The sequence below is a fragment of the Populus trichocarpa genome, chromosome 7, assembly GCF_000002775.5.
Source record: "Populus trichocarpa isolate Nisqually-1 chromosome 7, P.trichocarpa_v4.1, whole genome shotgun sequence".
Lineage (NCBI taxonomy): Eukaryota > Viridiplantae > Streptophyta > Magnoliopsida > Malpighiales > Salicaceae > Populus > Populus trichocarpa.
This window is the reverse complement of record NC_037291.2, coordinates 1,931,425-1,957,526: the sequence shown is the minus strand read 5'-3', so window position 1 is coordinate 1,957,526 and position 26,102 is coordinate 1,931,425. Positions and strand designations below refer to the sequence as shown.

General features: G+C 34.9%; 4 protein-coding genes across 4 annotated transcripts; 2 read left to right on the top strand and 2 right to left on the bottom strand.

Annotated features, from left to right (window-relative positions):
- Positions 1-2,594: 2,594 nt before the first annotated feature.
- On the top strand, positions 2,595-10,055 carry LOC7473176 (vacuolar sorting protein 39). The gene is made up of 12 exons (XM_024605484.2): positions 2,595-3,092; positions 3,865-4,076; positions 4,756-4,887; positions 4,994-5,137; positions 5,407-5,519; positions 5,625-6,045; positions 6,485-6,808; positions 7,336-7,557; positions 7,723-7,965; positions 8,137-8,589; positions 8,679-8,777; positions 9,401-10,055. The coding sequence occupies exons 1-12, from the start codon at positions 2,651-2,653 to the stop codon at positions 9,599-9,601; spliced, it is 3,006 nt and encodes a 1,001-aa protein (XP_024461252.1). The 5' UTR covers positions 2,595-2,650; the 3' UTR covers positions 9,602-10,055.
- A 138-nt stretch (positions 10,056-10,193) lies between these two features.
- LOC7473177 (uncharacterized) lies at positions 10,194-11,183 on the bottom strand. Its single transcript, XM_002310768.4, has one exon. The coding sequence runs from the start codon at positions 11,063-11,065 to the stop codon at positions 10,247-10,249; it is 819 nt and encodes a 272-aa protein (XP_002310804.3). The 5' UTR covers positions 11,066-11,183; the 3' UTR covers positions 10,194-10,246.
- Positions 11,184-17,717: 6,534 nt separating this feature from the next.
- On the top strand, positions 17,718-20,002 carry LOC7473178 (AP-3 complex subunit sigma). Its single transcript, XM_002310195.4, has 7 exons — positions 17,718-17,938; positions 18,023-18,065; positions 18,157-18,218; positions 18,326-18,422; positions 19,032-19,102; positions 19,428-19,519; positions 19,605-20,002. Exons 1-7 carry the CDS (start codon positions 17,870-17,872, stop codon positions 19,669-19,671), a joined length of 501 nt encoding a protein of 166 aa, XP_002310231.3. The 5' UTR covers positions 17,718-17,869; the 3' UTR covers positions 19,672-20,002.
- Positions 20,003-20,294: 292 nt separating this feature from the next.
- Positions 20,295-25,819, bottom strand: LOC7473179 (uncharacterized). The gene is made up of 16 exons (XM_002310769.4): positions 25,401-25,819; positions 25,140-25,301; positions 24,847-25,026; positions 24,663-24,720; positions 24,308-24,358; positions 24,002-24,084; positions 23,373-23,460; positions 22,834-22,875; positions 22,669-22,743; positions 22,430-22,498; positions 22,220-22,335; positions 21,487-21,599; positions 21,318-21,397; positions 20,905-21,025; positions 20,611-20,677; positions 20,295-20,497 (listed from the first exon to the last, which is right to left on the bottom strand). Exons 1-16 carry the CDS (start codon positions 25,655-25,657, stop codon positions 20,368-20,370), a joined length of 1,692 nt encoding a protein of 563 aa, XP_002310805.2. The 5' UTR covers positions 25,658-25,819; the 3' UTR covers positions 20,295-20,367.
- Positions 25,820-26,102: the final 283 nt, after the last annotated feature.

Here is a 26,102-nt window from a genome sequence, read left to right as displayed (position 1 = left end):
TGAACTTGATTGTTTAGATGATGAAAAATCCATCAATGTAGAGAGTTGTTTTTTTTTTTGTTGCTTCTTAGGTCCGAGTCCACCTACACTAACAAAAAATATAAAATATGTAGGAAACAATTACAAAGATATGAACATGCACATATAGTAAGGTTTTCTAATAACTATATTGCCTTCTAAGATGTCCTTTTTTATTAGTTGGTTAACGTTGTAATTAGCTATGAACTATCATAACTAGTTGCATAACAACTTTTCTGTCTTTAACAGGACTAGTCTCACAATATATAGACTCTATAGATTCCTTAAAAAAATAGGACGTTTTCATATCTAGTTTTTTAGGGTATTTATCATCTAACCAGTCTCAAGGTTATCTAATTATCTTAAAGAGTTTACTAGTTTCTACAAAAAGTCCTCTTACCACTCTCAAGGTTCCCTTTTCTTGGATTCAAGGTTGTCTAGTGTCTCTTCACTTAAGATCGCTCCAAATTTAATGGATATCATAAAAATATGTACCATGATTTAAAAAAATCATTAAGTTTTGGGAGAGAGAACCTTAAACAAAATTCTTCATGATGTTGGCTCTTCATTCCAAAATCATACCTAAACTCCTTCATAACGAGATAAAGAAAACACAACTGGTTTTATGATGGTTAAAAGAGGTTTTATAAGCTTTTAGTGTGATTTGATGATTAGTTTATAACTTCACGACATAAACACTTGCTTGAAATGATAGAAAATAGAGAGAACAAGATGGAAACTAGTCTAATTTTCTAAAAATGATAGTATAATGATAGTTTTTAGCCTTATCCACACACACACACACACACACCCCATTAATGATGTCCTATCATCTCCAACCACATGTCCCATATGACAACTCTTTAATTTTTTATATTTTGTCATATGCCGACTCGCTGGTATATAGACATCTCCATGTACTCTATCATAATGGCTCATTTATTAGATATCTACGCTTGGGATCGGCCTAGATGCATGACAAAGTCTTTGTTATCCTGAACATAAATACTTGAGATGACTATTAGTGGTTTTAGGATTAACACTCTTATTTTGAGGCCCAAACTGAGCGCACCAATAATAGATCCATGGTTGAGCTCATAATTGAACTTAGATTATCTTATCCATCATTAGACTTTGTATGAAATGTAAGGCAAAATTCATTAAGATCACCAACCCAAAACTTGACAAGACATTAGTCCCATAAGAGAACACTATGCTCAAATAGAATTTACCTCTCTATTTTGGTTCATTTTCTAAAAAAGATGTATGGTCTCCCAGGTGCCCAATTGGCCTAACTAGCATAACCTCTAAGGTAGCCTAGTTAGCCAAACTTATATGAACTATAAAATATTCTAATTAGCCCAACTAGAATGACCTCTAAAGTGGTCTAATTGTCCTAATTAGCATCTTATATACCAACCCTCATTTGGACTTAGGATCAATGCTCTCACGCTCGGGTTAGAACACCTAAACCTAATTTCCTTCATCTACCCCTTTATGTAGTTAGTACTTAGCATAAAATGCTAATGTGACCTTACTATAGTAGTGCTATAGGATGGTGTTAGGGCATTCTATGCTAGAGTATTGTCCATCTAAAACTATCATTTCTTTATTAATAGTGTAACTACCAACCATTAAAGATTATGAACAATTTCTCATATATACCAATTCTCCATGCAAGTTGATGTCTTTTATTGGTATAAAAACACCTATTAAACACTAGGCAAGAGTTATTTCATCCATTTCAAACATATACATATGCATTACTTTTTTTCCCCCACAACACCAACATTTATCATCTTCTTTAATACATATGACTTATTTCTTTTATGACTATATTTCTTATATAACTTCACTAACTTAAGCATGAGAGGTTCTTCAAATTTTACAAGAGACTTGTTTTGTAAGTGTGTATGAGCTTCTGGTGCATCTCTTTTCTTTCAACTTTACAACCTATTTATCAATCATTAAAAAACTCAAATTCAACGAGGTCTTCTTCAAGTCTTCTAACTTTTTTAATCTCAATTTAAAGAGAAATAAAAGAATAAATGATTTTGCTTTTCAAGTCTTTGTTTTTATAGAAGAGATAAACACTTCAAAAAAACAAGAGCATAATAGGTTGGACTTAAAATTACATAGCCTATGGTTAGTTGTTGTTTTTTTTTTCAAGTGAAAATAATAAGATAGGCTAGACTATATGATGGGTAAAAATAGAGATAGTTAAAAAAACCCTTCTCTAGTTTGATTTTTTTTTTGATATGACTTAAAAAAATAACTTTGATTTTGAATCATAATTTAAAAAATAACTTATGTTAAAAGCGACTTTAAGTTAAAAATATGTTTAATAAAAATGATTCAAAACAATTTTTTTTTAAGAAAAAGTTATTTTATAAGTCAAAAGTTAGAAAAATTAATTTTTGATTAAATTAGATTTTGACTTAATTTTATAAAAAAGTTAAAAGTTATTTTTAACCAGATATAATAATAAATTTTTTAAATAAAAAAATTAAATTAATTTGCAAAGTTAATACCAAATAAAAAATGTAAGACAGGGGATTGATTTGTAATTAACCGATCTTCTTATGAAACTCTTCTCTGTATTTTGTGTAACGATCAAAAGCTGAAACTAATAATGGTGCACAATGCCTACGATTCCTTCGAGCTCCTCACAAATTCCCCTAACAAAATCGACGCAATCGAATCCTACTGTTCAAAACTTCTGGTTGCTTGCTCCGATGGAGCTCTCAGAATCTACGCTCCAGAATCCACAATCTCCGACAAATCTCCACCGCTTGATTACCATAACCACGGTGATCAACTTCGAAAGGAACCGTACGCACTGGAGAGAACCGTAAACGGATTCTCTAAAAAGCCGATTCTGTCAATGAAAGTATTGGCTTCAAGAGAACTGCTTCTATCGCTCTCTGAGTCTATCGCGTTTCATAGATTGCCTAATTTGGAGACTATTGCGGTGCTTACTAAAGCTAAAGGTGCTAATGTGTTTGATTGGGATGATAAGCGAGGGTTTTTGTGCTTCGCCAGGCAAAAGAGAGTCTGTATTTTTAGACATGACGGTAATTAGTTCAAAATTTGGTGTATTTTTTTTTAACTAATTGATTTGAATTGATTTTATCTTGTTATAAATAATAATGAAAGCGATAGAAATAAGGAGAATCTAGAAGTTTGCATTTTTTTTGGTTATTTTCGAGGATTGTAGTGGTAAATGTTAGTGAAAGCAATGGAAACTAGGAGAGTTTAGTAATTCTTGGAGTTAATATAATTAATTAAAAACTCGGTGTTGTTTTGGATGATTATATTGTTATTTGATAATTAAGGTTTTAATAATGGTGTAATTGATTTGAATCGCTATTTAGATTGTGGAGTGATTGACATTATCAACTTCGATTTTGATTGTTGATGTCGAGGTGGTAATTAGTTATTTTGATGTTACTTTGTGCTGGTAGGGCTTGAATCGATAGTTTAAAGTTGATATTAGGTTATTTGGATTGCAAATGGAGTTACATGATTATCTTTGTTTCTTTCATTTCTAATTAAGTAATGGGACAATTTATCATTAAATGCATTTTGAAATTATATTATGTTATGATAAATCAGTATTTTGTTTTCAAGTGGAGCTAATTATAGTGTTAAAAATGATTGGAACAAATGTTTCTTTGTTATTAAATGATTGGAAAAACAAAATTATAAAGTTAATATTAGGTTATTTTGATTGCGAAAGAGTTGTGATACTACATTTGAATTTGATATTGTGATAATCAGGTGTTTAATATTTTTTTTTTCTTGTTTGTTTTTTTGGTGGAGCTGAATTTTGAGCTTATTTTTCAGGAGGAAGGGGATTTGTGGAGGTGAAAGATTTTGGAGTTTCAGATACAGTGAAGTCAATGTCATGGTGTGGTGAGAACATTTGTATGGGGATTAGAAAGGAATATTGGATATTGAATGCAACAAATGGTGCATTGAGTCAGGTTTTTCCTTCTGGAAGACTAGCTCCTCCATTAGTGGTATCTCTTCCTTCCAGGGAGCTTCTTCTTTGGAAGGTACTCTGTCTCTCTGCTGCTGACATTTACATAGTTTTATTTGGCTTGCCTTTGTTAATAGGAACTGTTTAATTAATTCATTTCTGCCTTTTAGTTTCTTAATTCATTAGTAAATTATGTGCTTTTTTGGTGACTTGATACCCCTGCTGATTTGAAAAATTGGTATTCTTTTTCATGTTGAGCACTGGAGGAAAAAGATCAAAGTTAGATAGCTTGTTTTGGGGTTTGCCTGCTTGATTTCTTTGAACTATTTAAACTGGTACATAATTGTTGTGGTATTTTCAGAAAAGATGCCGATGACATGTCACTTTCTTTGGAAACTTGGTATGTGACAGATGATGGACTTTAGTCTATGATGAGCTATGTGCTGCAAGAACACCTGTGCATATTGTAATCACAATGGTTAAAAACTGCATAGGTTGCATTAGTATTCCTTACAGAAATATTAAATGGCTGTTGAAGGTTTTCAATGTGGTCATTGCTATCTCATTGTATGAAAAAATGGAATGGTTTTTATAACCTCGAACATAAGGAATGTCTTTGCTCAAGAGTTACAGATATAACTCTTAATATGCATGTCCAGAGCATATTGGCTATTCTCCCTTATGCTATTTATTTGTCTTCTCTTCCCACACAACAAGAATGAAGCAAGAAACTCTTGTTTTTGTTGCTGCATCAGGATAACATTGGTGTCTTTGTGGACCAAAATGGCAAGCATCTCCAAGCAGAGAAATTATGTTGGTCAGAGGCCCCTTCTGTTGTCGTCATTCAGAAGTCCTATGCAATTGCTCTGCTTCCAAGACGGATTGAGGTACCTTAACCATATGCCACACCCAAAATTAAAAGGGAAAACCCTCCCTCTCGTTTCTATCTATGTGGTTGTGCATTTGGTTAGAATTTGCTATTAATGTTTACAGATCCGGTCTCTCCGAGTTCCATATTCATTGATACAAGCTGTTGTTCTTCAAAATGTTCGCCATCTTATTGAAAGCAACAATGCGATAATTGTTGCATTAAGCAATTCTGTTTGTGCGCTGTTCCCTGTTCCTCTTGGGGCACAGGTATTCCCTATTCCTGTTTGTAAGTTTATTGATTTGCTATCTTTGAGTTACTTGTAGTAAAGACATGGAAGGCACACCTTCCCATCTATTGAGTTCACAATTTGACTGTTTTTAAGATTTCAAACAAAATGTACATTACATTTCTCTTTGCACAGTACCCATGTCTGTAATTGAATTATGCCTTTTTCTATAACCTTCACATAAGAACCTAAAAAATTACAAGGAAGTGGTACTTCAGACACAGAACTAAGGGCCGTATTATGGTGCAGATTGTACAATTGACAGCATCTGGAAATTTTGAGGAAGCCTTGGCCTTGTGCAAGCTGCTTCCACCAGAAGATTCAAATCTTCGAGCTGCTAAGGAGGGGTCAATTCACTTAAGGTGAATGTTCCACATAGACTTTTAAAATAGGCATTAGAATAATGCTAGTTGTACCACTTTTAGTCTTACATTTTATTTGAATAAGCTAATGTCATCGCCTTTCAGATACGCTCATTATCTTTTTGATAATGGGAGCTACGAGGAGGCTATGGAACAGTTTTTAGCATCCCAAGTTGATATCACCTACGTGCTTTCTTTATATCCATCTATTGTTCTCCCCAAAACATCTATGGTTCCAGAACCCGAGAAGCTAATTGACATGTCTCCAGATGTTCCATATCTCTCAAGAGGTTCCTCTGGGTTGTCTGATGATATGGAATCCTCACCTGATTTTGATGAGCACTCAGCACTTGAATCCAAGAAGATGAGCCATAACACTCTCAAGGCTTTAATCAAGTACTTGCAGAAAAGAAGATATAGCATAATTGAAAAGGCCACTGCTGAGGTAACAGACGAGGTTGTTTTAGACGCTGTCGGAGATAATTATGGAGCTTATGACTCTAGTAGATTTAAGAAATCCAGCAAGGTAATACCTGGCTTTTATTTCTTCATTTTTATGTGATTTTGGTGTTATTATGTTCTAAATAGGTATGAAGTTCACATACATGGACCTTAAACAAGGGTTATGTACCAGTCCTTTGTTTCAGAGAACTAACTACTGGCTCCTTCATATAGAGAAACTAATCTATGAAAATTGTCTGTGCGCACGCGCATAGCTGTGTTTGGATGGGTGGGGGCTGAGTGACTGAGTAGGAGAGGCACGAGAGCCTTGAGCATGTTCATTGATGTTTTACAGAGATCGAATGCCTACATAACAGATGGTGTTTATCTGTTGTCTATTATTTGGTTTTTCATGCCAATCAACATTTATTATTTTCACCAATATACTTGTCAAAGCAAGTCTTGGTGCCATGGCTACTTACTGATTTTAAGTTTATAACCTCATATTGTATTTGGTCCCCCAGGGTCGTGGTAACATTGCCATTAACTCAGGTGCCAGGGAAATGGCAGCAATATTGGACACAGCTCTTCTTCAGGCTGTTCTTCTTACAGGGCAGACTTCAGCAGCCTTAGAATTACTGAAGGGTGTTAACTACTGTGACCTAAAAATATGTGAGGAGATTCTTCAGAAATGGAATCATTATAGTGCTTTACTAGAACTCTACAAATGCAATGGCATGCACCGTGAAGCTCTTAAACTTCTGCATCAATTAGTTGAAGAGTCAAACCAGTCGCAGCCCGAGCTCAACCCCAAGTTCAAGCCTGAGTCTATTATTGAATATCTCAAGGTAGGATCTCTCATTTGGTTTGTAGCTTTGGTGCTGTTTTTTTGTTTTACTGGTGAAACTAGAAAATAGCATGGAAACATAAGATTGGATCAACTGCATAAAATAATTTGACAAAATATGATGTTTTGTGGCACTGATATGTAAAAGTACATATATGGCTGCCAAACTTATTAGACACCATGTTTTTTCTCATTTTATCGTGCCAGCATACTCCTTCACATGGGTTTGACAACTAATTCGACTTTATGTATCCCACTAAAACTGTTCCCTGGCATCAAGGTTTTCACAAAAAATTCTCTCCTGATCTTAAATATTTCTGTGTCTTAACATATTAATATTACTATTTTTTTGTGCTTTTAACCATTTGTAACGGCACAAGTAGTTTTGATGTTTTGTTGCTGGAATATCATGAAAGCAATTTTATGTAGTTTCTTTCTTTAAATAGATTATTACTTCACTCAATGAGTTAAATCTACAACCTTTACATGTTCGATTCTGAATAAGTTCTGATGGATTTCTACATGCAGCCTTTGTGCGGGACTGATCCCATGCTTGTCTTGGAGTTTTCGATGCTTGTTCTTGAAAGCTGTCCTACTCAAACTATCGAGCTATTTTTGTCCGGGAATATTCCTGCAGACTTGGTCAACTCTTATTTGAAGCAGCATGCTCCAAGCATGCAAGGCAGATATTTAGAACTTATGCTTGCAATGGATGAAAATGGGATCTCTGGAAACCTGCAAAATGAAATGGTGAAGTCTTGCATTTATGTCATATCATTTTTCTTATTCATTCTAATTGACTTGGCAAAACAGATAGTGCTGCCAGCCCCATGTTCTTAGGATGGGTACTAGCAGTGATGCTGCTAATTTTTACGATCATTAGTAGTATTTACTTCCCAATTTTATGTGTTACAGGTGCAAATCTATCTCTTGGAAGTGCTTGATTGGCACGCAGAGTTGAATGCTCAAGAAAAATGGGATGAAAAGGCTTATTCACCATCGCGGAAGAAGTTATTGTCTGCTTTGGGGAGCATCTCAGGGTATAACCCAGAATCTTTGTTGAAATGTCTTCCAGCAGATGCATTATTTGAAGAGCGTGCACTTTTGTTGGGAAAAATGAACCAGCATGAGCTTGCCTTATCTCTATATGTTCACAAGGTATTCTGTATTAAAGATCATCTGTATGTTCCTTGTTCATACATACATATAATGTGATTCTTCATTCTTTTTATCGTTATTGGTTGAAAAAGTTACCCAACCTCAACTCATTTTGGATTTGAGGCTTTGTTGAGTCGAGGTTAGATCTTACAAGTTCTTTTACCTTTCCAGCTTCATGTTCCTGATCTGGCATTATCCTACTGTGACCGTGTCTACGAGTCTGCAGCTCATCCACCATCTGTAAAATCATCTAGCAATATGTACCTAACTCTCTTGCAAATTTACCTCAATCCCCATAAGACAACCAAGAATTTTGAAGAGCGAATAACAAATCTAGTATCCCCACAGAATACTAACATTCCCAAGATAAGTTCTGGGACCCTAGTTAAAGCTAAAGGAGGTCGTGCTACAAAGAAAATTGCTGCTATAGAGGGTGCAGAAGACATACGAGTCAGTCTTAGTGGCACTGACAGTAGCAGGAGTGATGGAGATGCAGATGAATTTGGTGAGGAAGGGGGTTCTACTATTATGCTTGATGAGGTCCTTGATCTGTTGAGCAAAAGGTGGGACAGAATCAATGGAGCTCAGGCCCTCAAACTCTTACCAAAAGAAACTAAATTACAGGTACTTAATATATGGCAATAACATACAGACCTTGAACAATTCCATCTTGATCTTCCCATTAATATTTATTTGCTTTAATTCCTTTGCAGAACTTGCTTCCCTTTCTTGGACCTCTTCTGAAAAAATCCAGTGAAGCATACAGGAATCTCTCAGTAATCAAAAGCTTGAGGCAGAGTGAGAGCCTGCAGGTATCCACTGTATAATGCATACACATTCAACTGGGGGAACGTGTTAGTATAAGTTATTTGCACCAGGAATCCTAACCAATCACAGTATTTCTATAAGAAGATTTAATAGCTTGAAGGAAAGGATTATTTATGAAACACGAGAGCAGCACTAAGAATTATGGCATTTAGCTTGCACTGATCGTAACTTCTGTCATAGAGGCCATATTTATGATGGGGTAACCCTTTTGTATGAGTACTCACTAGTATGGCTGTTGAAAAGAAAAACATAATTGACACGGAAAAAAATCTGCTCAATAATTATCAAACCATCAATTTGCACAACTTCTGTGCAAGATTCAATAATTCCTTGCAATTTACAGTACACCAAGTTTTATAGCAAAGTTCACTGTAAGAGGCAAGTTCAATTATCTTCAAACTGAAGCTAACATGACTAAAACATTCATTCTCAAATCAAAGTGATAGTCTTGATATATACCTTAGGTGAGTATTTTTTTTATGCATTCATACGCCCCCCACCCCCTCCTTTTTTTTTTCCCCTCCAATTGGTACCTTTTCTTTACTGGTGTGCTTTGCACAACTATCTGTACCCATTCTATTTTCCTCACAAATTATCATGTATACAGGTGAAGGATGAAATGTATAACCGTAGGAAAACAGTAGTCAAGATTACCAGTGATACCACATGCGCTCTTTGCAACAAGAAAATCGGGACGAGTGTTTTTGCGGTCTACCCCAATGGTCAAACAATTGTTCACTTTGTTTGCTTTAAGGATTCGCAGAGTATGAAAGCTGTGGCTAAGGGCTCAGCTCTAAGGAAGAGATGAGGTATTTTTTCAGTGGCTAAATAAAATATTCCTTTTCGACCGAAGCTTGGGAATGGCAGTTTCTTTTGATCAGTTTGAGCACATCTAAGGTTATTGTTGGTCTTCTCCTGCCCGGGATTTGAAACTGCAATGGTTCAGGTGATTGGACGGTGACTTCTCATCCGGTTGGTAATATTTTATGTCGTGAATGTAGATAAGTGTAGATGTGTGGCGGCTTGCAATTCAAGGGGCTTGAGATGATTCATATTTATTGACTGGAGTATTGTGATTGATTGAGGGTGTCTTGTTGTAAAAAAGCTTGTGAAAATAGCCGCATAATATTTCTATTTGTTAGTGAGTGGCTTGAGACCATGTAAAGATATTTTCCCCGATCACCTGAAACATGGTAGCGTTGTGTAACTTCACTCTGACAGTGATGTATTTGTTGAATGATCTGTTTTTGTTTCTTTCTTTACGCCTTCGTCTGGGAGTTTTGCTTTGATAAGGGGAGACAATATGATAATGATAGCATCGTGTAATTTTCCTTGATCTGTTTTCTTTCTTCCCTCCTATGCTTGGCAAGTGCAATTATGTAGCAAAAATAGAATTTCAATGGCAAGAAAACAGAAGATCTTGAATTTCCTTGTTTAACAAAGATGGCATTGATCACAAAGAAATGCGATTTAAGCCAGCAGGCAACCTTTGGGCCTTGGCGGCAAAGCGATAAACAGCAACACCAATCCTAGACCCTTCACAGGGACTGTCCACATGAACAACCTCAACATTAAAAACCTTCTTGGCCCTCTTAAAAAACACAGAATCCTTCTTCCACCTCCTCAAATGAGCCATAACAAAGACCATCTTCTTACCCTCGCCCAGCATCAACAAACGCAGTGTTTTAAGCAAAGGCTCATAAAGGTAATCGTAATAGACGACGTCGGATGCCAGCACAAGATCAAACTCCCTCCCCACTGCCTCCACGTCAGCATCCTCTCCCCACCTTAGAGCTGCCACGTCTACAGCCCCACCTCGTGAAGCCAACACGTCAGCGTTAGCATCCACGTTGAATTGCAAGTTGGGTATCACGTGAGGTAAGTCTGTGACTGTGACCTTAGCACCAAGCGTCACAGCTGCGGCAATTCCTACAATCCCAGTACCTGACCCCAGTTCAAGAATCTTAAGAGCCCCATGAGTAGAACCGTTGGATATTGTATCAAGAATTGGTGATAAAGGGCTGGTGCTGTGGTTGTCGAGGAGAGTGAAGAGAGTTGTAGCTGCTGGCCAGAGCTGGAAGGAGAGACCTTGTGATGGGAATTGTCTGATTACCACCGTTGACTTGATCGAATGGATGTAATGCTGCTGTACTTCCTGTGCTGGTGTGTCATGTTGTATTTTAGAGAATCCGTTTTGGTTGTCTGGTAGTAGGATCTTGATCGGGTCTAAGTCATCTTCAGAGTCGTCTTCTTGCTGCTGAGGAGTTGCCATGCGCCGCCAAGGCAGAAGCTTTTCACCTTCCTTAAAGTGTTGCTGCCTGATAAATTAGGGCTTTGATTTTGAAAGGGTTGTTTATATACATGTTGGCTATGCGTTGGTGAATTTTCTATCTTGCCCTACGTCTTGTTTTGCCAACAAACTTCTGAAATGGATAATACTGATGGAGAAAGGCAGATGATGACAAATTTATTACTAATTTTAGAAAACAGATTATTTATCCAGAGTTTCCTTAATAATTCTATCTGTTAAAGGAAAGTGTGATGCTGCATTTATTTGTTAACTTTTTTTAAAGTATTTTTTTTAAAATAAAAATTCCTTTATTTATTTTGTTTTAAATTAAAATTTTTAAATATTTCATATCATTTTTGCGTTTTAATATTAAAAATAAATTTTAAAAAATAAAAAATATTATTTTTATATATTTTCAATAAAAAAACACTTAAAAAAAACTACTATGACGCTGTCATTCAAACTTTTACTTGATATTCAAACTCTCCTTTTCCTTCTCTCCTTGTACTGTAGATAAGCTTTAGGTATTTTTTAAAAGTAAAAAGAGATTTATCTTTGCTTATTTATTATGTTGATAAATTTTATTTAAAAAATCCAAAAAAAAAAATCTTCATGATAATATACAAAGATGATAATGCCCTGTTCTAAACATGCTTTAATAAATATTATTTTTAATCTTATTTTATAGGTTATCCTATGAATTTAATTATTTAATAAACTTCATTATAAAACTTGTAAGGTAAATTCTACAAGATCAGTTGTAGTAAAACTCATCTTTCTTTTTATTTGTGTTTTACTATATATATATATATAATTCATTTTGATTTATAAACTTATTTTCTAATCAACTTTGAATACACAAGTCTATTCAAATTAATTTGTATAATGTGCCATCATAAATCAAATTTATAGTTTAATAACTATATAAAATTTTAGTCAAATTCTAAATCTCTTGTGTAAATGGTAGCAAATACTAATTGTTTAGTATAGTTCCTAATAGTGCGGGGAGATAGAAAATAATATATGATTCTTAGTTAAATTAGTATATAAAAATTTAGTCAAATTCTAAATATGATTTTCTAATCTAATTAGATTTTAAACCATAGTTATCAGACCTGACCCGGTGGGTCAACCCGGAACCTTGACCGGGTATGTTTTATTAAAAACCCGGGCCTGCAATTGACTCGAAGAAAACTAGTTGACCCGCCAGGTCAACCCGGAACCCGGGTGACCCGGCAAAACCCGGTAGAAAATTTTTTTAAAATGTGTTTTTTCTCCTAACCAGAGAACTCTCTTTTTATATATATTTTTCAGTTGGTTACTAAACCATTTCAAAGTTCACTATATAAATACTAAAAGAATATTTTATTTTTTCAATGTAAGATTTGAAACTTTTTAGTATATATACTCTATGTTCACAAGAAAAAAAATTATATTTTTTCAATGTGGGATAAAAAACCTTTTGAAATAATCTTTTAAAGTTCATTATTTACAACATGTATAGCATATATCCATATGGATTGCTTCATAATTTTTTCATATGAAATATTAAAACTTCAAATATTTTTTTAAAATTTTTCCGGGTTGACCCGGGTCAACCTTGTATAACCCTGGACTTGGCCGGGTCAACCTCCAGACTAGGTTTGATAACTATGTTTTAAACATATTATTTTTTAGTCTTTTTCATAAATATTATCTCTATTCTAATTGATATATGCAAATCGAAATAGTATATAGGAATTTAATCAAATTCTAATTTAAAATTTCAATCATTTTCATGAAAACAATCTACCTCGACTCGAGATTTTTGTGAACGTATATTTTAAAATAATTATTTCTCAAGAGAATATTAGCAAAACATTATACAGCAACTCGAATCTTATGACACCTTACCCCAAATCTACTGCAAAAGTTTTTCCTCATTAGATTTGTTTCACTATCTATTTTAAGAGATTTTTTTTATATATAGAAATATCCACGTACATTTACTTTTCATCTTACAATCGAGAGAACTAGTTAATTTCCAGTAGTACTGGTGAGGAAAAGATGACAATGCTCAAGAAATTGCCTGAAGAAGTCTTAAATTTGTGGAACACATGGGAGATTCGAGGAATGCTTTTAGTTAGTCTCTTACTACAAATCATCCTCATTATATTTGGTTCCCGAAGAAAGTACATTGCAAGAAGCTGGGTCAGGATTTTTGTTTGGTGTGCATACCTATCAGCTGACTTGGTGGCAACTGTTGCACTGGTATTCTATCTAGGAGCCAAGGCGATTCAGCAGGTGGCGGTTCAAATAAAGCAAACAATTTAATCCAGGCATTTTGGGCTCCTTTTCTACTCCTGCACCTTGGTGGCCCAGACACAATCACTGCATACTCGATTGAAGATAACGAGTTGTGGTTTAGGCACTTACTTGGTCTTGCAGTCCAAGTCGGAGTGGCTTTGCAGGTCTTCTCAAGGTCTTGGGGTAGCGGTATCCTCACATTCATAGCGATCCCAATGCTCATTGTTGGCATTATAAAGTACGCAGAGATGACCTGGGTGCTCAGGTCTTCATGCTCCAAGAGCTTGAAAAACACCTTTCTCTCAAAATTTCGACCATTTTACCCATTAAGGGCAACAGAAACTCTTCAACGAGCTCTCGGGGGAAATTATCTTCGTCGAGTTTATACCTTCTTCGATATATCCATGTTTATGATGCAGGATCTTGTCCCTGGCATTCCTGCACTAATGAACAGCCAGTTGCTGATTTCCTCAAATTCAGCAGACGATGCCTTCAAGGTGGTAGAAGTTGAGCTTGGATTAATATATGATATGCTTTATACTAAAGCGCCCCTGATTTACTCCCTTGTCGGAATCATTCTTCGCTCTATCAGCTTTCTACTCTTTTTTACTGCGTTTATTACCTTCCAAGTCATGATTGACAAGCATGCCTACCCAACAATCGACATTACAATTACGTATTTATTGTTTGCGGGCACGAGATTTATGCCTTTTCATGCCTCGTTTTCTCTGACTAGACAATGATTTGGTTGATTGATGAAAGAGGGAACGCCCTAACTAGAGCTATTTATTCTCTGATAAGGAAGTTAACTAGAAGCAAGAGGTAGTCGAGATCCATAGCGCAGCATAACCTGATAAGCTTTTGCATTGAAAACAAGCCACTTAAATATTGTTTGGAATTGCTCGGAATCCTTGAAATGACGAGGCAGGTGTATGTGGATCGGGAAGATATGAATGTTGGACTACGAAATTCTATTTTCGGACACCTTCAAAAGAAATGCGAGAAGATCAAGGAGAATTTTAATTTCATTGATACAAATTTCAGAAGGAAAATAATTGGTCAGAGAGGAGACGGTGTGCTAGAAGGAGAGGGACAATTACATGACTTCAAGTGGTGTACAACTGAAGTAGAATTCAGCCGGAGCCTTCTTGTCTGGCACCTCGCAACAGATATTTGCTATTTTGCTGATAAAGATGCAAATAATAATGTCCCTTCAGACTGCGAAACAAGCAAATGCTTGTCTGAATACACGATGTATCTTCTGGTGGCGAGACCAAATATGCTCCCTAAAGGAATCGGTGATATAGAGAAGGGATATCTAGATACTTGCCAGGACCTGGCGCTTTTAGGAAAAGTCATTGCAACAGGCGAGCAGGCGCTGAGTAAGAAGGATGTTGTCGATACAATACTGCTCGGCATTGAATCATACACTACTGCTGAGAGTGATTTTCTGAGCGACTGGAGAACAACCAAGTCGGTGCTAGATGGTGGGTATTGGCTCGCCAGGCAATTGCGGTCATGGGGACTCGAGAAGCGATGGAAGATGATAAATGAAGTTTGGATAGAAATGCTTGCTTATGCTGCAGCTCATTGTCCAAGAAAAGAACATGCTCAGCAACTGAGGAGAGGTGGAGAGCTACTCACTCATGTCAGCTTTCTTATGCTACATTTTGGTTTCAGCGAACAATATGAATACTTCCGATTTGAAGACGTCCAAGTTCTTAGTTGTTGGAATTTGACGGTGGTAAGTATTCCTAAAATTAATAAACCAGATTATTTTTATTTATACATTTTTTCTCAGTTCACTATTTTGAAAATTCCATTTGAATGTCCTCATTTCGTTTTTTCCATTTTATTAATAAAATAATTTTATTTGGATCGCATTTAACTTAAAAGGATCATACAAAAGTACCTCTGATTATTTTTTTTTCGAGAAAAGAATGCCATTTTGGTAACGGGCATTATCTAATTAATATTACTTAAAAACGTGTGGGTGAAACTGTGCTGCCAACATTGTTTATCCCCTCACAAAATATTATAGATGATCCTGTTTATTTTTAAAAAATTCATTTTGATTTTTAAAGTTTTTTTTTAGATGATTTGATCATCGTTGAAGTCTAACTTATTTGGATTTTTAGGCAATGATAGAATTGAAAGAATAAAGATCAAAATTAAAAGGCATTAAATATGAATGACGTGCTAGAAGTTTTAAGAAAGATATATTTTGGTCCTTTAACTTTAAAAATAACACAAATTATATGATTTTGGTTATTTTTTTTCAAATTCAATTTTAGTACAAAAGTTAATTTTTGTTATATTTATAGTCCTTGGTTCAGAAAGGATAGAGAAAGGTCATTGAATTTCAGTGGTAGAGAGAGAAAAATATCGTTGACACCGATTTAGACCACCAAAATAATCAATTTTGTGTCAAATGATTCCATTTAAAAGAGAGTTCATATTAGATGTTTTTTTACCTTTAAAGTTCGTGAAAAAACAGATCTGAGCTCGGTTGTTTTTTGGTTTTGGGTTGATTTTGGTTTTTGAAATGGTTTTCTAAATGTTTTAAGGCCATTGATAGGTTTATCGCGGTTCCTAAAGTGTTTTGGGTTAAAAATAGGTTTTTAGGTAAAAATAACATAAGCTATGATTTTACGGTCACCACAATAGCCAGAATATGAGCAAATTAGATGAGGTGTTGTCTGATTTTTTTATATAAAAAAAATTGGGGCGGATGCTGCCCTAGTTGTAAATAAAAAAAAGGGCCTAGTCGCGCCGGCCTTGACGCAATGGGCCAGGCGTGCAAACCTAGCCCCACAACGCCTGATCTTTGCTCTTTTTCTAAATTATTTTTTTTCTAATTATTTTTTAAATTAATGCTTTTTATATGGTTTTTGTGTCTAATTCTTTTTTTATATTTAGATTAATACCCCCTTCTTCTTTTTATTTTATTTAGAAAACCTCTTTTAAATGATAGTTATTTTTTGTTATACATTTAAATTTTAAAGATTTTTTCTTATTGATCTATGATTTATTTTTATCTTTTACATAGATGAATTTTATTTTTGAAAATAAAAAAAATTATTTTCGGATAATATTTCTAATATGTGCAGCCTTGTATAATGTTTTTTACCCTTTTATTTTGTTCAATCAATTTAACTTGTGTCTTTATTTTTATTATTGTTTGATTTAATAAAGAAATTATTTGAAGAAACAATTTTAGCAAATACTACTGGGTAAATATCCTGGCTAACAAGATTAAATATCTTGATTTACATCTGTTTCTCAATTTTTTCATTTTTATTTTTAGTTATTGTTTATGGTTTTTTTTTATTTATTAACACACACAATTCTTTATTTATTTGATTGTATGTATGTATAAATTTTTTGATTTTCATTTAAAAAATTTTAACTACAAAAATATGTTAAAAAACCTATATATATAATTTTTTTATTTAAAATAAATTTTTTAACTTTCAACAAAGATCTACTACATAGCTAAAACATCATTGTATAGTTTCTTTACATTTTCGGTAAACTCTACTTTTTGCATGTGACAAATCAAATTTCTAACTCTAAATTACATCAAATCAGTCCCCTTCTGAGATTCCGTTCTTGAGAAGAAAATGAAAAAGAAAAATTCTAATAGTTTGTTGAATGCCATGTGTTATTGTTTAATTGGACGAAGAATCTCAATTTTTCTTTTTAGTAGATAGGCATTGCACCAAAGTTTTCTTATGATATTGTAGTTACTTGTCGTGTTTTATAAAATTTTTAATTTTTTTAATTATTTTTTATATTAATTTTAAAAAATAAAAAAATATTATTTTTATATATTTTCGATTAAAAAACATTTTGAAAAATAATTATTAATACAACTTCAAAGAAGACCTAAATTATTAGTATTGAAAATATATTTGCTATATATTTTGAAGGAGGTGAAAGAACTTAAGAAGGCCTTGTCAGATAAAGACCGGGAGCTCGAGCTGGCGAGGTCTCTCTTAGCTGCATCAACTCAGCAGCAGCAAAATACTGGTGCATTCCCATAACTATTTATACTTTAGTCCTTGCTCGATGCTGATAGCAAGTATAAATAGTAAAATCTCTAGGGACAGGATTGAATAAAACAATTCTTATAAGATCCGGTCCAATAAATCAACCCAATAACTTATTGATTCAAAATCTAGCTTGTGTTGGGCTAGTAAAAACCCATTAATTTTTATTTTTTTTAATGAAAACAATAGGGATTTAAATCTTTTTTTAAAAATTAAATTAATCTGAGTGTCACCTGAGTCGGTCTACCTGACTATGGACCTAGGCCTTGGACTTGAACCAGATCCACCTCGGATCTAATAGCAAACTTCCATTCGAGAAGGACTGAAGGAGACATAAATAATAACATAAGATACATACAGCTAACAGGGAGCGAGAGAAGAGAACCCAAAAGCTGGAAACACAGGGACTAGGAATCATCAAGAGGCACAAGATATTGAGAAAGCAAGCATGATAAAAGCGGTGCTGGTGATTAACACCCAAGGCAAACCTCGCCTTACCAAATTCTACGATTTTTTGGTAACAATTTCTCTCTTTAACGAACTTTCTTTCATAAAGATTCACGAACAAATTATTAAAATTTTGTTTCTTTGATGATGTCAGACTGTAGAGAAGCAGCAAGAGCTTATACGCGGTGTATTTGGAGGTTGAGATTGATCTGATCACTTTTTTTTTTTGCTCTTCTGTTGATGATCGTGTCATTTCTGATTCTGGGTTTTGATTTTTATGTGCCATAGTGTTATGTACTAGAGCTGAGAAAGTTAGCAATTTCATGGAGGTTGATTCAATCTTCGGCCCGGTAAATTTTCTTATTTTGTTTCATTTCTGAATTTTGATTTGATTTGATTGCGGTTGGTTGTCTTTTCATTTGGGGATTTCTATGATTTTTCTGTTCTATGTGGGCAGGATAGTCGTCTTGTGTACAAACATTATGCAACATTGTACTTTGTCTTTGTGTTTGATAGTTCTGAGAACGAGCTTGCGATGCTTGATCTCATACAAGGTACTACTACCTTTACTAACCATGATTGAATGATATGACAAAAATGGATTATTGCATAATGATTTATTGCTAGCTGTTATCAAGTGGAAGGTGGATGGTAGAGAGGCTGATGGATTTTGAGAATTTTGGAGTATTGAATGAACCAATGATTTAGCTGCGAGAAAGATGCAAGGAGGCGGGCTGAATGGCATTGGAATTGTACAGAATTGAACTTTGGTATCGATAATTGTTTGATAGAGGCAAAACCACTTGAGGAAAACTGGATGTTTCAATGTATCAAAAACCATCAACTGATTTAACTGCATTTTTTGTTCATTTGGTTGGCGGCTTTACGGTTTATGGTCTGAAGATTTATTGTCATTTGAAGTGGATTTTTTCTTATATAATCACCAAGAGGATGTTCATTTAGCACTTGAAACGGTACAGTTGACAACTTTTAGGACCTTTTTAGATTGTTGATAGCTTCTGGTATCCTTTTAACCTGCATTATGAAGGACAAAAGATTAAGCTTATTGGTCGTGTTCTTGTCACAAATATAAGTGCTTCCTTTATTTTATTGCTAACATTCCTTTTGTGTTTTTTGCTTATGTAAACCCTCCTGCCTTTCAGTTTTTGTAGAAACATTGGACAAGTGCTTCAGGAATGTATGCGAGCTTGACATTGTGTTCAATTACAGCAAGGTATGTGGATCCCCCATTTCTTCTTAGCTTTTTTGTTACGCCGATAGTGCTTTGGGATTTAGGTTTTCAACTTCTAAATAGAATAAAGAAAATTACTCAACCGACATTATTGTATATTTATTTGACGACCCACAGGATAGGAGGGCATGCATTTCAGAGATTTTATTGCCAATTGCTTGTGGAAATCTCCAACATCGAATCAGTTGACTATTTTTTTAGGAGTTTTCACTTGATCATATAACCTGAAGTTCTTAATGTTCGATTTGCCAGTAGTATAGATGCAAATATTTTCCATTGAAACTAAGCTTTCATCTTTCTTTTGCAGCTCCATGCTATTATAGATGAGATAATTTCTGGAGGTCAAGTGTTGGAAACAAGTTCTACAGAAGTTATGAGAGCTGTTGAAGAAATATCAAAGTCCTCCTTCCCTCCCTCCCTCATGTGTGTACTGTTATTGTCCATGGCGATGATGAGTTAATGGATTATATCTAAATTGATGCAGGTCAGAAGCAGCCTCAAATTCCATCTCATTAGTCCCCAAAACAGTTTCTGGTTGGCGGAGCCGGTAATACATTATCTAGAACAATGTTGGAATAACGATCGATGGACTCTTCAAAATGTTATGGCAGTCAAACAGTTTTGATGCAAGCTCATGCAGTAAACGGAGTTTGATGCACTGGCAATTCTTTCAATGCTAAACAGAGATTTAGATTCTATAATCTAGATTTGTCGCTAACTAATTCAGTAAAAATTGGATGCTCAAGGCTAGCCATCGGAAAATCTTTATATTGCTGCTGTTTGTTCTATGATATTCCCCGTTTGTGATTTCCGAACATTCTTGCATTGAAATAGGCCTTGGAATAGCCGGGGGAACCCCTACTTTAACTGTTGATTCAGGAAGAGCCACAGATCTTAATTGCGAAGCTGCTTTATGAGCTTGTTGTCTAGGCTATGAAACAATTCCAAGGATAAAGTTATTTTAAGGGTATTTTAAGGAAATAAGAGAAAGAAAACAGATCAATCATCAAGAAACAAAAGTTCTTTTATATGATGATCATCTATATTTGAGATTGAGAAGGTGATAGCGATAACAATTTAAAGTATTTTTTTATTTATAAATATGTTAAAATAATTTTTTTTTAATTTTTTAAAATTATTTTTAATATCTACGTATCAAAACGATATGAAAACATAAAAAAAAATTATTTTAAATAAAAAAAAATCAAAATTTTTGAAAATCCCAAACACACTACAAGAGAATCGGTTCAACGTTTTTCAACATCTTGAAGAACGACATGTGCAGCATTGCGTCCAGGTGCGCCCATCACACCACCCCCTGGATGGGTTCCGCTTCCACACAAATACAGCCCTTGGAGAGGAGTCCTATAGCTCGACCTGTATGGTCAAGAAAAAATATTTTGTTTAGAATACCATGCATGATTTTTTTTATTTTTTTTAGCAACAACATCGTATTTGTTACTCTTTAAAAATCCACTTGTTAGAGTTACCATCCTTTCACTGGTCGCATGAGGAAAAGGGAATCCAATCCCATAGCACCGTGGAATATATTCCCTCCTGTAAGAAACCATTCAAGTATCAGGAAATTTTGTAGCTTGGTAAGAACCTGGAGAATCTGGAGTTCAGTTAAAAACAAATCATCTTTGAAGTTGTGCGTGTACTACGAGGACCTAATTCTAATTATCTAATGGCGGTAACTTCGTGCCTGTGTTCCTTGTCTCATTCATTGTTACGAAATGACCTGTCTAAAATCCAAAAGCAGATAATTGGTGCCGAAAAGGTACCTGTAAGACCAATTTCCCTTTCAAGATCTGGTGGAGTCAACATGTCATAGCCAATGATTGATGAGCTGAACCCAGGGGCATATTCCTCAATCAAGCTAAAACATTTTTGTGCAAATGATTCCTATAAAGCAGATCATTTTTTTTCAGAGTTCAAAAGATGAAACTTGCACCTTTTACTCGATGGAAGTGAGAATCACATGTAGCATAAGAAATGAGAAGCATTATCACGTATAAAACTTAAGACTGTAATAACTACTAGCTGACATTGTAAAAGAAGAAAAACGAGATCTTCTGGTCAACACTAAGAGCCTCAGCCTAGATAGTAGGCACAGGGGGACCAATTATAAGGTCACAGGAATGTTAAAGTTCCCAACCTTGGAAGTAGAGGCTAAAATTTCAACAATTTAACTTACTCTATAAGCAGAATCTCCCCAGCTTCCATCTGATGGCTTATAGGGTGTGTATTGGACAAACAAGTTGATCACATGCTTACCTGCAAAGAGAGGGTAACATTCCAATGGTGTTGTCCAATACAGGAAATTACAACAGATTAAGTTGCATCAAAAACAAAGTTTCATGTACCAGGAGGAGAAATAGTTTTGTCCAATACAGAAGGAATTGTCATTTCGATAACTGGCCTTCTTGATGGTACCCCATTGACAGCATCTTGACAAGCCAAATCAATCTCCTCCATACTTTTAAAGAAACACAGAACAAAAGTGTGCAGTGGATTGTCAATTCTCCATTAAGGTAGTAAAATCAAATCTAATAATAAAAGGTGGTGATAGTTTGTTTGCGGCATCATCCAGTAATGTTTTGCAGGATCATCCAGTAATGTTTTACAGTTGTCAGTAGTTGTCCACTGGGCTGGATGTTTTTTCCAGCCACCAGTGTAACGACCAGTAATTCTACAAGATATCTAACTCTATTGCTAAGAACTTTTTGCATGATTACCACTATTTCTTTCCAGCGTGATGTCACTAGTAAGAAAATCAGCAGAAATGAGTTACCTGTTCAGTAGACACACCCCTACTTCCTGTTTCAATTCTAACAAATAACAAACTGAAACACATTATACAAACAGCAGCAAAAGAAAAGCTGGCTAAATCAATCAATTACATCACCATGCAAGTTCTAGTGCCTCCCTAAATTGAGATCAGCTAGCAGAAAACTAGAAGAAAATTTTGGCCCATGATTGGGTTATGATCCTTCTACTCTATCTGGGTCTCAACGCCCACTTTAAAACTTAAAAATCAAGAGTCTTACAGATTAGGTCAAGAACCAACAGAACAGTACTGCAGATCTAAACGGATACCTCTCTGAACCAATATGAATAGTGCCCACGTGCTGAGGACCAGCATCAGGATGATTCAACTTGCAGCATTGAAATTGGGGGAGTTTATCAACAGCTAGATTAATCTTTGTAGTTGCCTGTATTTGTTTGCAGAACCACGAAGATTGGGTCTAAATAGAATCAAGCTATGCATGTATGACAGAAATTTCTAGTCAAAAAAATCAAGCTTACAGAGCTATAGTCAGAGTACTTCAGGGCACGGGTAAAATCATCAGGAAGGGTATTATTAGGGACTAATTCCTGTGCCATACATGCATAATACATCACCAAAATCAAAGTTTGTTTAGGACATAAGTTAATTTAAAAACAAAAGTTCGGTATACATGATATTTCCAATATCGCTTTTACAAACTCAATAGGCTGTTCATCTCAGAAAAATTAGTGATGGAAGAACATAATTAAAATTTTACCAAGAAAGTCTTATAAGGAGTGGCATTTGACAGAACAATTGGAGAGAGAACTTCTGTACCATCAGCCAGTAATACCTAAATAATTTGATCATGTTCACTGTATCTGATTAGTTTGATCTGAGATTTTAAACACACTTACTATATAGAACTGCTTAATGAACTAACCCCATTCACAGTGCCAGAATCCTTGATCATCAATTGTGAAACCTGGACAAAGAAAAGAAAATATCAAAGATAGCCTAGAACAATTCCACAAGGCACCAATGCAAACAGCTAAACGTACAAACAAGTGAAGTTTAGGAAATGAAAGCATGATTGGCTCTCAACTTACATGACAGTGATTGATGAATCAATATATCTTAGCTAATTAAGTTCAATTAACCTTACCATCATCATTAAGGCATTTCAGAAGTAGCATAAGAAATTCAACTTAATCTCCAAAGCGTAACAGATGCTAACATGAACATACAAAGCCATATTCATGTAGAGAAAAGAAATGATGATCAAAGCATCATGAATTAACTTCAGCTGAGTTCGCATCGAGAATGATTCCAAACCTCATATTAAGAGGTAGGCAGTTCAGGGACAAACAATCAGTTATCCATCCAAAGATAGCTACTTTCCTTTTTTTTCAGATGTATATTGTTTGTTTTCACTTGTAGCAGGTGCCTTAAGAAAGATAAGAGTAATTGAACCAAAGATACCTCTGCACTTGTCACAATATGAGCCCCAGATTCCCTAGCAGCATTTGCGATAGCAGAGGATACTGAACCCATCCCACCTTCAACATACCTACAAAATATGACTTCTCATGTATAATTGCTGATGAATGTGGTGCTTATAATGTGACAAAGGCAAACTACGTTTTTATACATCTGAAAGAAGAAAATGTGTGAGGAACAATATGTAAGGTAAAGAAAAGATGAGTCAAATGAATTAAATTGAGAATTTAGATGAAGCCTAAGTGTGAGTTAGTTAAAGAAGATTAGAGCAAGTTTATTTCATGAGCTTCAACATAACAATCCTAATGTTTCACATACAAAGAGCATATGCATATTGGAGGTACTCTCAACTCATAATGAAAGTTCTACAAGCTTTGCTTGTTAAACTGATGGACGATGCAGAAACCCTTTCCTTTTTGAAGACAAAATGACTGCACTGAGATTCAATGCCACATCACAATTTAGTTAGATTAGCCTGGTTCCGATTAAAAAAAAAGGTGATTACTGGTAACACATTAGAGCAATAAAAAATAAAGAGATCTAGGCAATTTACAGCTTTCTATTTCTGTGATTGACAATCAACACATCAAAATGGCAATGGAAATACATACGACCAAATTCCACGTTCCCCATCAGTTTCTCCCATCACGTGATGTAGCAAAACATATCCACTCCCTGGTGTATGGACACTTGCCTGCATATACATTCAAGAAACCAAAAAAAAAAGGTTCAATCCACAGTATTTGCTTTCTTCTTCTGAACCCCCTCTCTCCCATATTTTCATCATTAGAGGGGAGTAAGTTAATAGGCATGCCTCTGCGTGTGCACTGTGCGCTGTGTGCTGCTGCCTGCTGAGTGTTTTACATGAAATGAACAAGATCTAAAACTAATTTTCCACACTGGTGCTGGAATCTTACCGTAGAACCTATCACAGCATCTGTTGCAAGAGTTGCCTTAAGAACATCTGTCTGTAAATTCAGCAGCAGAAGATTAAAAAGCCAAAAATCATAAAAACACAACAAAGATTCGAATCCAATGCATATTATAAACAATATCATATTTAAAAAGTCAAAATTAGTTGCAATCACTTTGTTACCATTAGAGTAAAATGAGTGACATCCACTCATAATTGTATGCTTTAAACAGTTTTTATTTTATTGTTGATTCTTGAACTTAAACACATTATGAACATGCTACATATAAACAAATGAAAGGAATTTCCTTCTTTGAATTAGAGAATAAAGTACTAAGAAAACTAGTTAGATAACAAACCTCAAACCATTTATTCAAAACCTTCGAAGCTGGAGACAACAAAAGGTCCATAAAATCCCTGCCAAAATCAACAAGCATATCCTAACATTCAAAGTTTGCATATCAGCATTCCTAATCGCCTTTTCTTACTTAGTTCTACTACCTAACCAAACCCACGGACTTGGATCACTAAAAGAGCTCTTACACCAAATCTTTTTGCCCTAATGAGAGCGCTTGCCGCATAAAACTTGCCCAAAAAGCCGATTTTCTCAATTTGTCCTTCAATCGATCATTAAAAGACGCTCCATTTTGCGCAGTTTCTGGTGGTGGCGAGTCCAACAAAGGATCCATCAACTTACAGAAACTCTCTAGCTGCTTCTCATATCTGCAAATGCCAAGTTTTTTTTTTTTTTAAAATAATAATAAACAAAACAAACCATTTATCTCAAAGGTAAAAACTAATTAAGAGAGAAAGAAAGAAAGAAAACTAATCATTACCTGTGATATGCATTGGCGTCATTAACAGAGAACTTAGAGATCTCTGAATGATTAAGCTCTCTATCAGGCCCTAATAAAAGGTAGCTTCCATCTAAACACGGCGTAAAAGACGACGGACTCCTCTTCAACAACTTCAATCCATGCCTCCCTAACTCCAACTCTCTTCAAGCACGGATAAATAACGAGAAATTCTACCGACATGTCAAACGCGGACTGAAAAAAAAACAAAATGAAAATAGAGATTTTGTGTATGTAGTTTACTTGATGAGTGAAGGACGGAGGAGACTTTGGAGATAACTACAGCGAGAGAACTTGAAGCCTGGAATCAGTTCTTCCGTTACGGCAGCTCCGCCGATGACGTGGCGGCGTTCAAGAACGGCGACGGATAGGCCGGAGCCAGCTAAATAAGCGGCAGCTGTTAGGCCGTTGTGGCCGGCGCCGATCACCAGCGCGTCCCATTTCTTCTCCTTCAGTGCGGTCGAGGCATTGGTTGCCGTGCTAAAGCTCCGTCTCCACATTACGGTGTTTTTTTTCTTAAAATAAAAAAAGTTTCTGTTTGGCTTGTTTCTGTTGGCGATTCTTAAAAATGAATAATTGTGGTGTTTGGAGGGAGAATCAGGCGGTGGAGTGGAGTGAGGCAGCAGTGGCAGGGGGTGAAGTGGAAACAGTTAGGCAGCGCGACATAGATTATTTTTTAAAATATTTTTTATTTAAAATAATAATTTTAAAAATTATTTTTAATATCATAATATCAAAAAATAATATCGAGTAAAATATTTTTACAAAAATCATAAAATGTTGTTTTAATAGTAAAAACAAACATTTCCTTTATCTATTTGTCTTTTTTTTATTTTTTATTTATTTGTTTGTGAGAGAAAGATGGTCTCGATTTAGTGGAACTAAAATTTATAAATGAAGAACTACTAATTTAATTATAAATTCTCAATTATTCTATAAAATTAT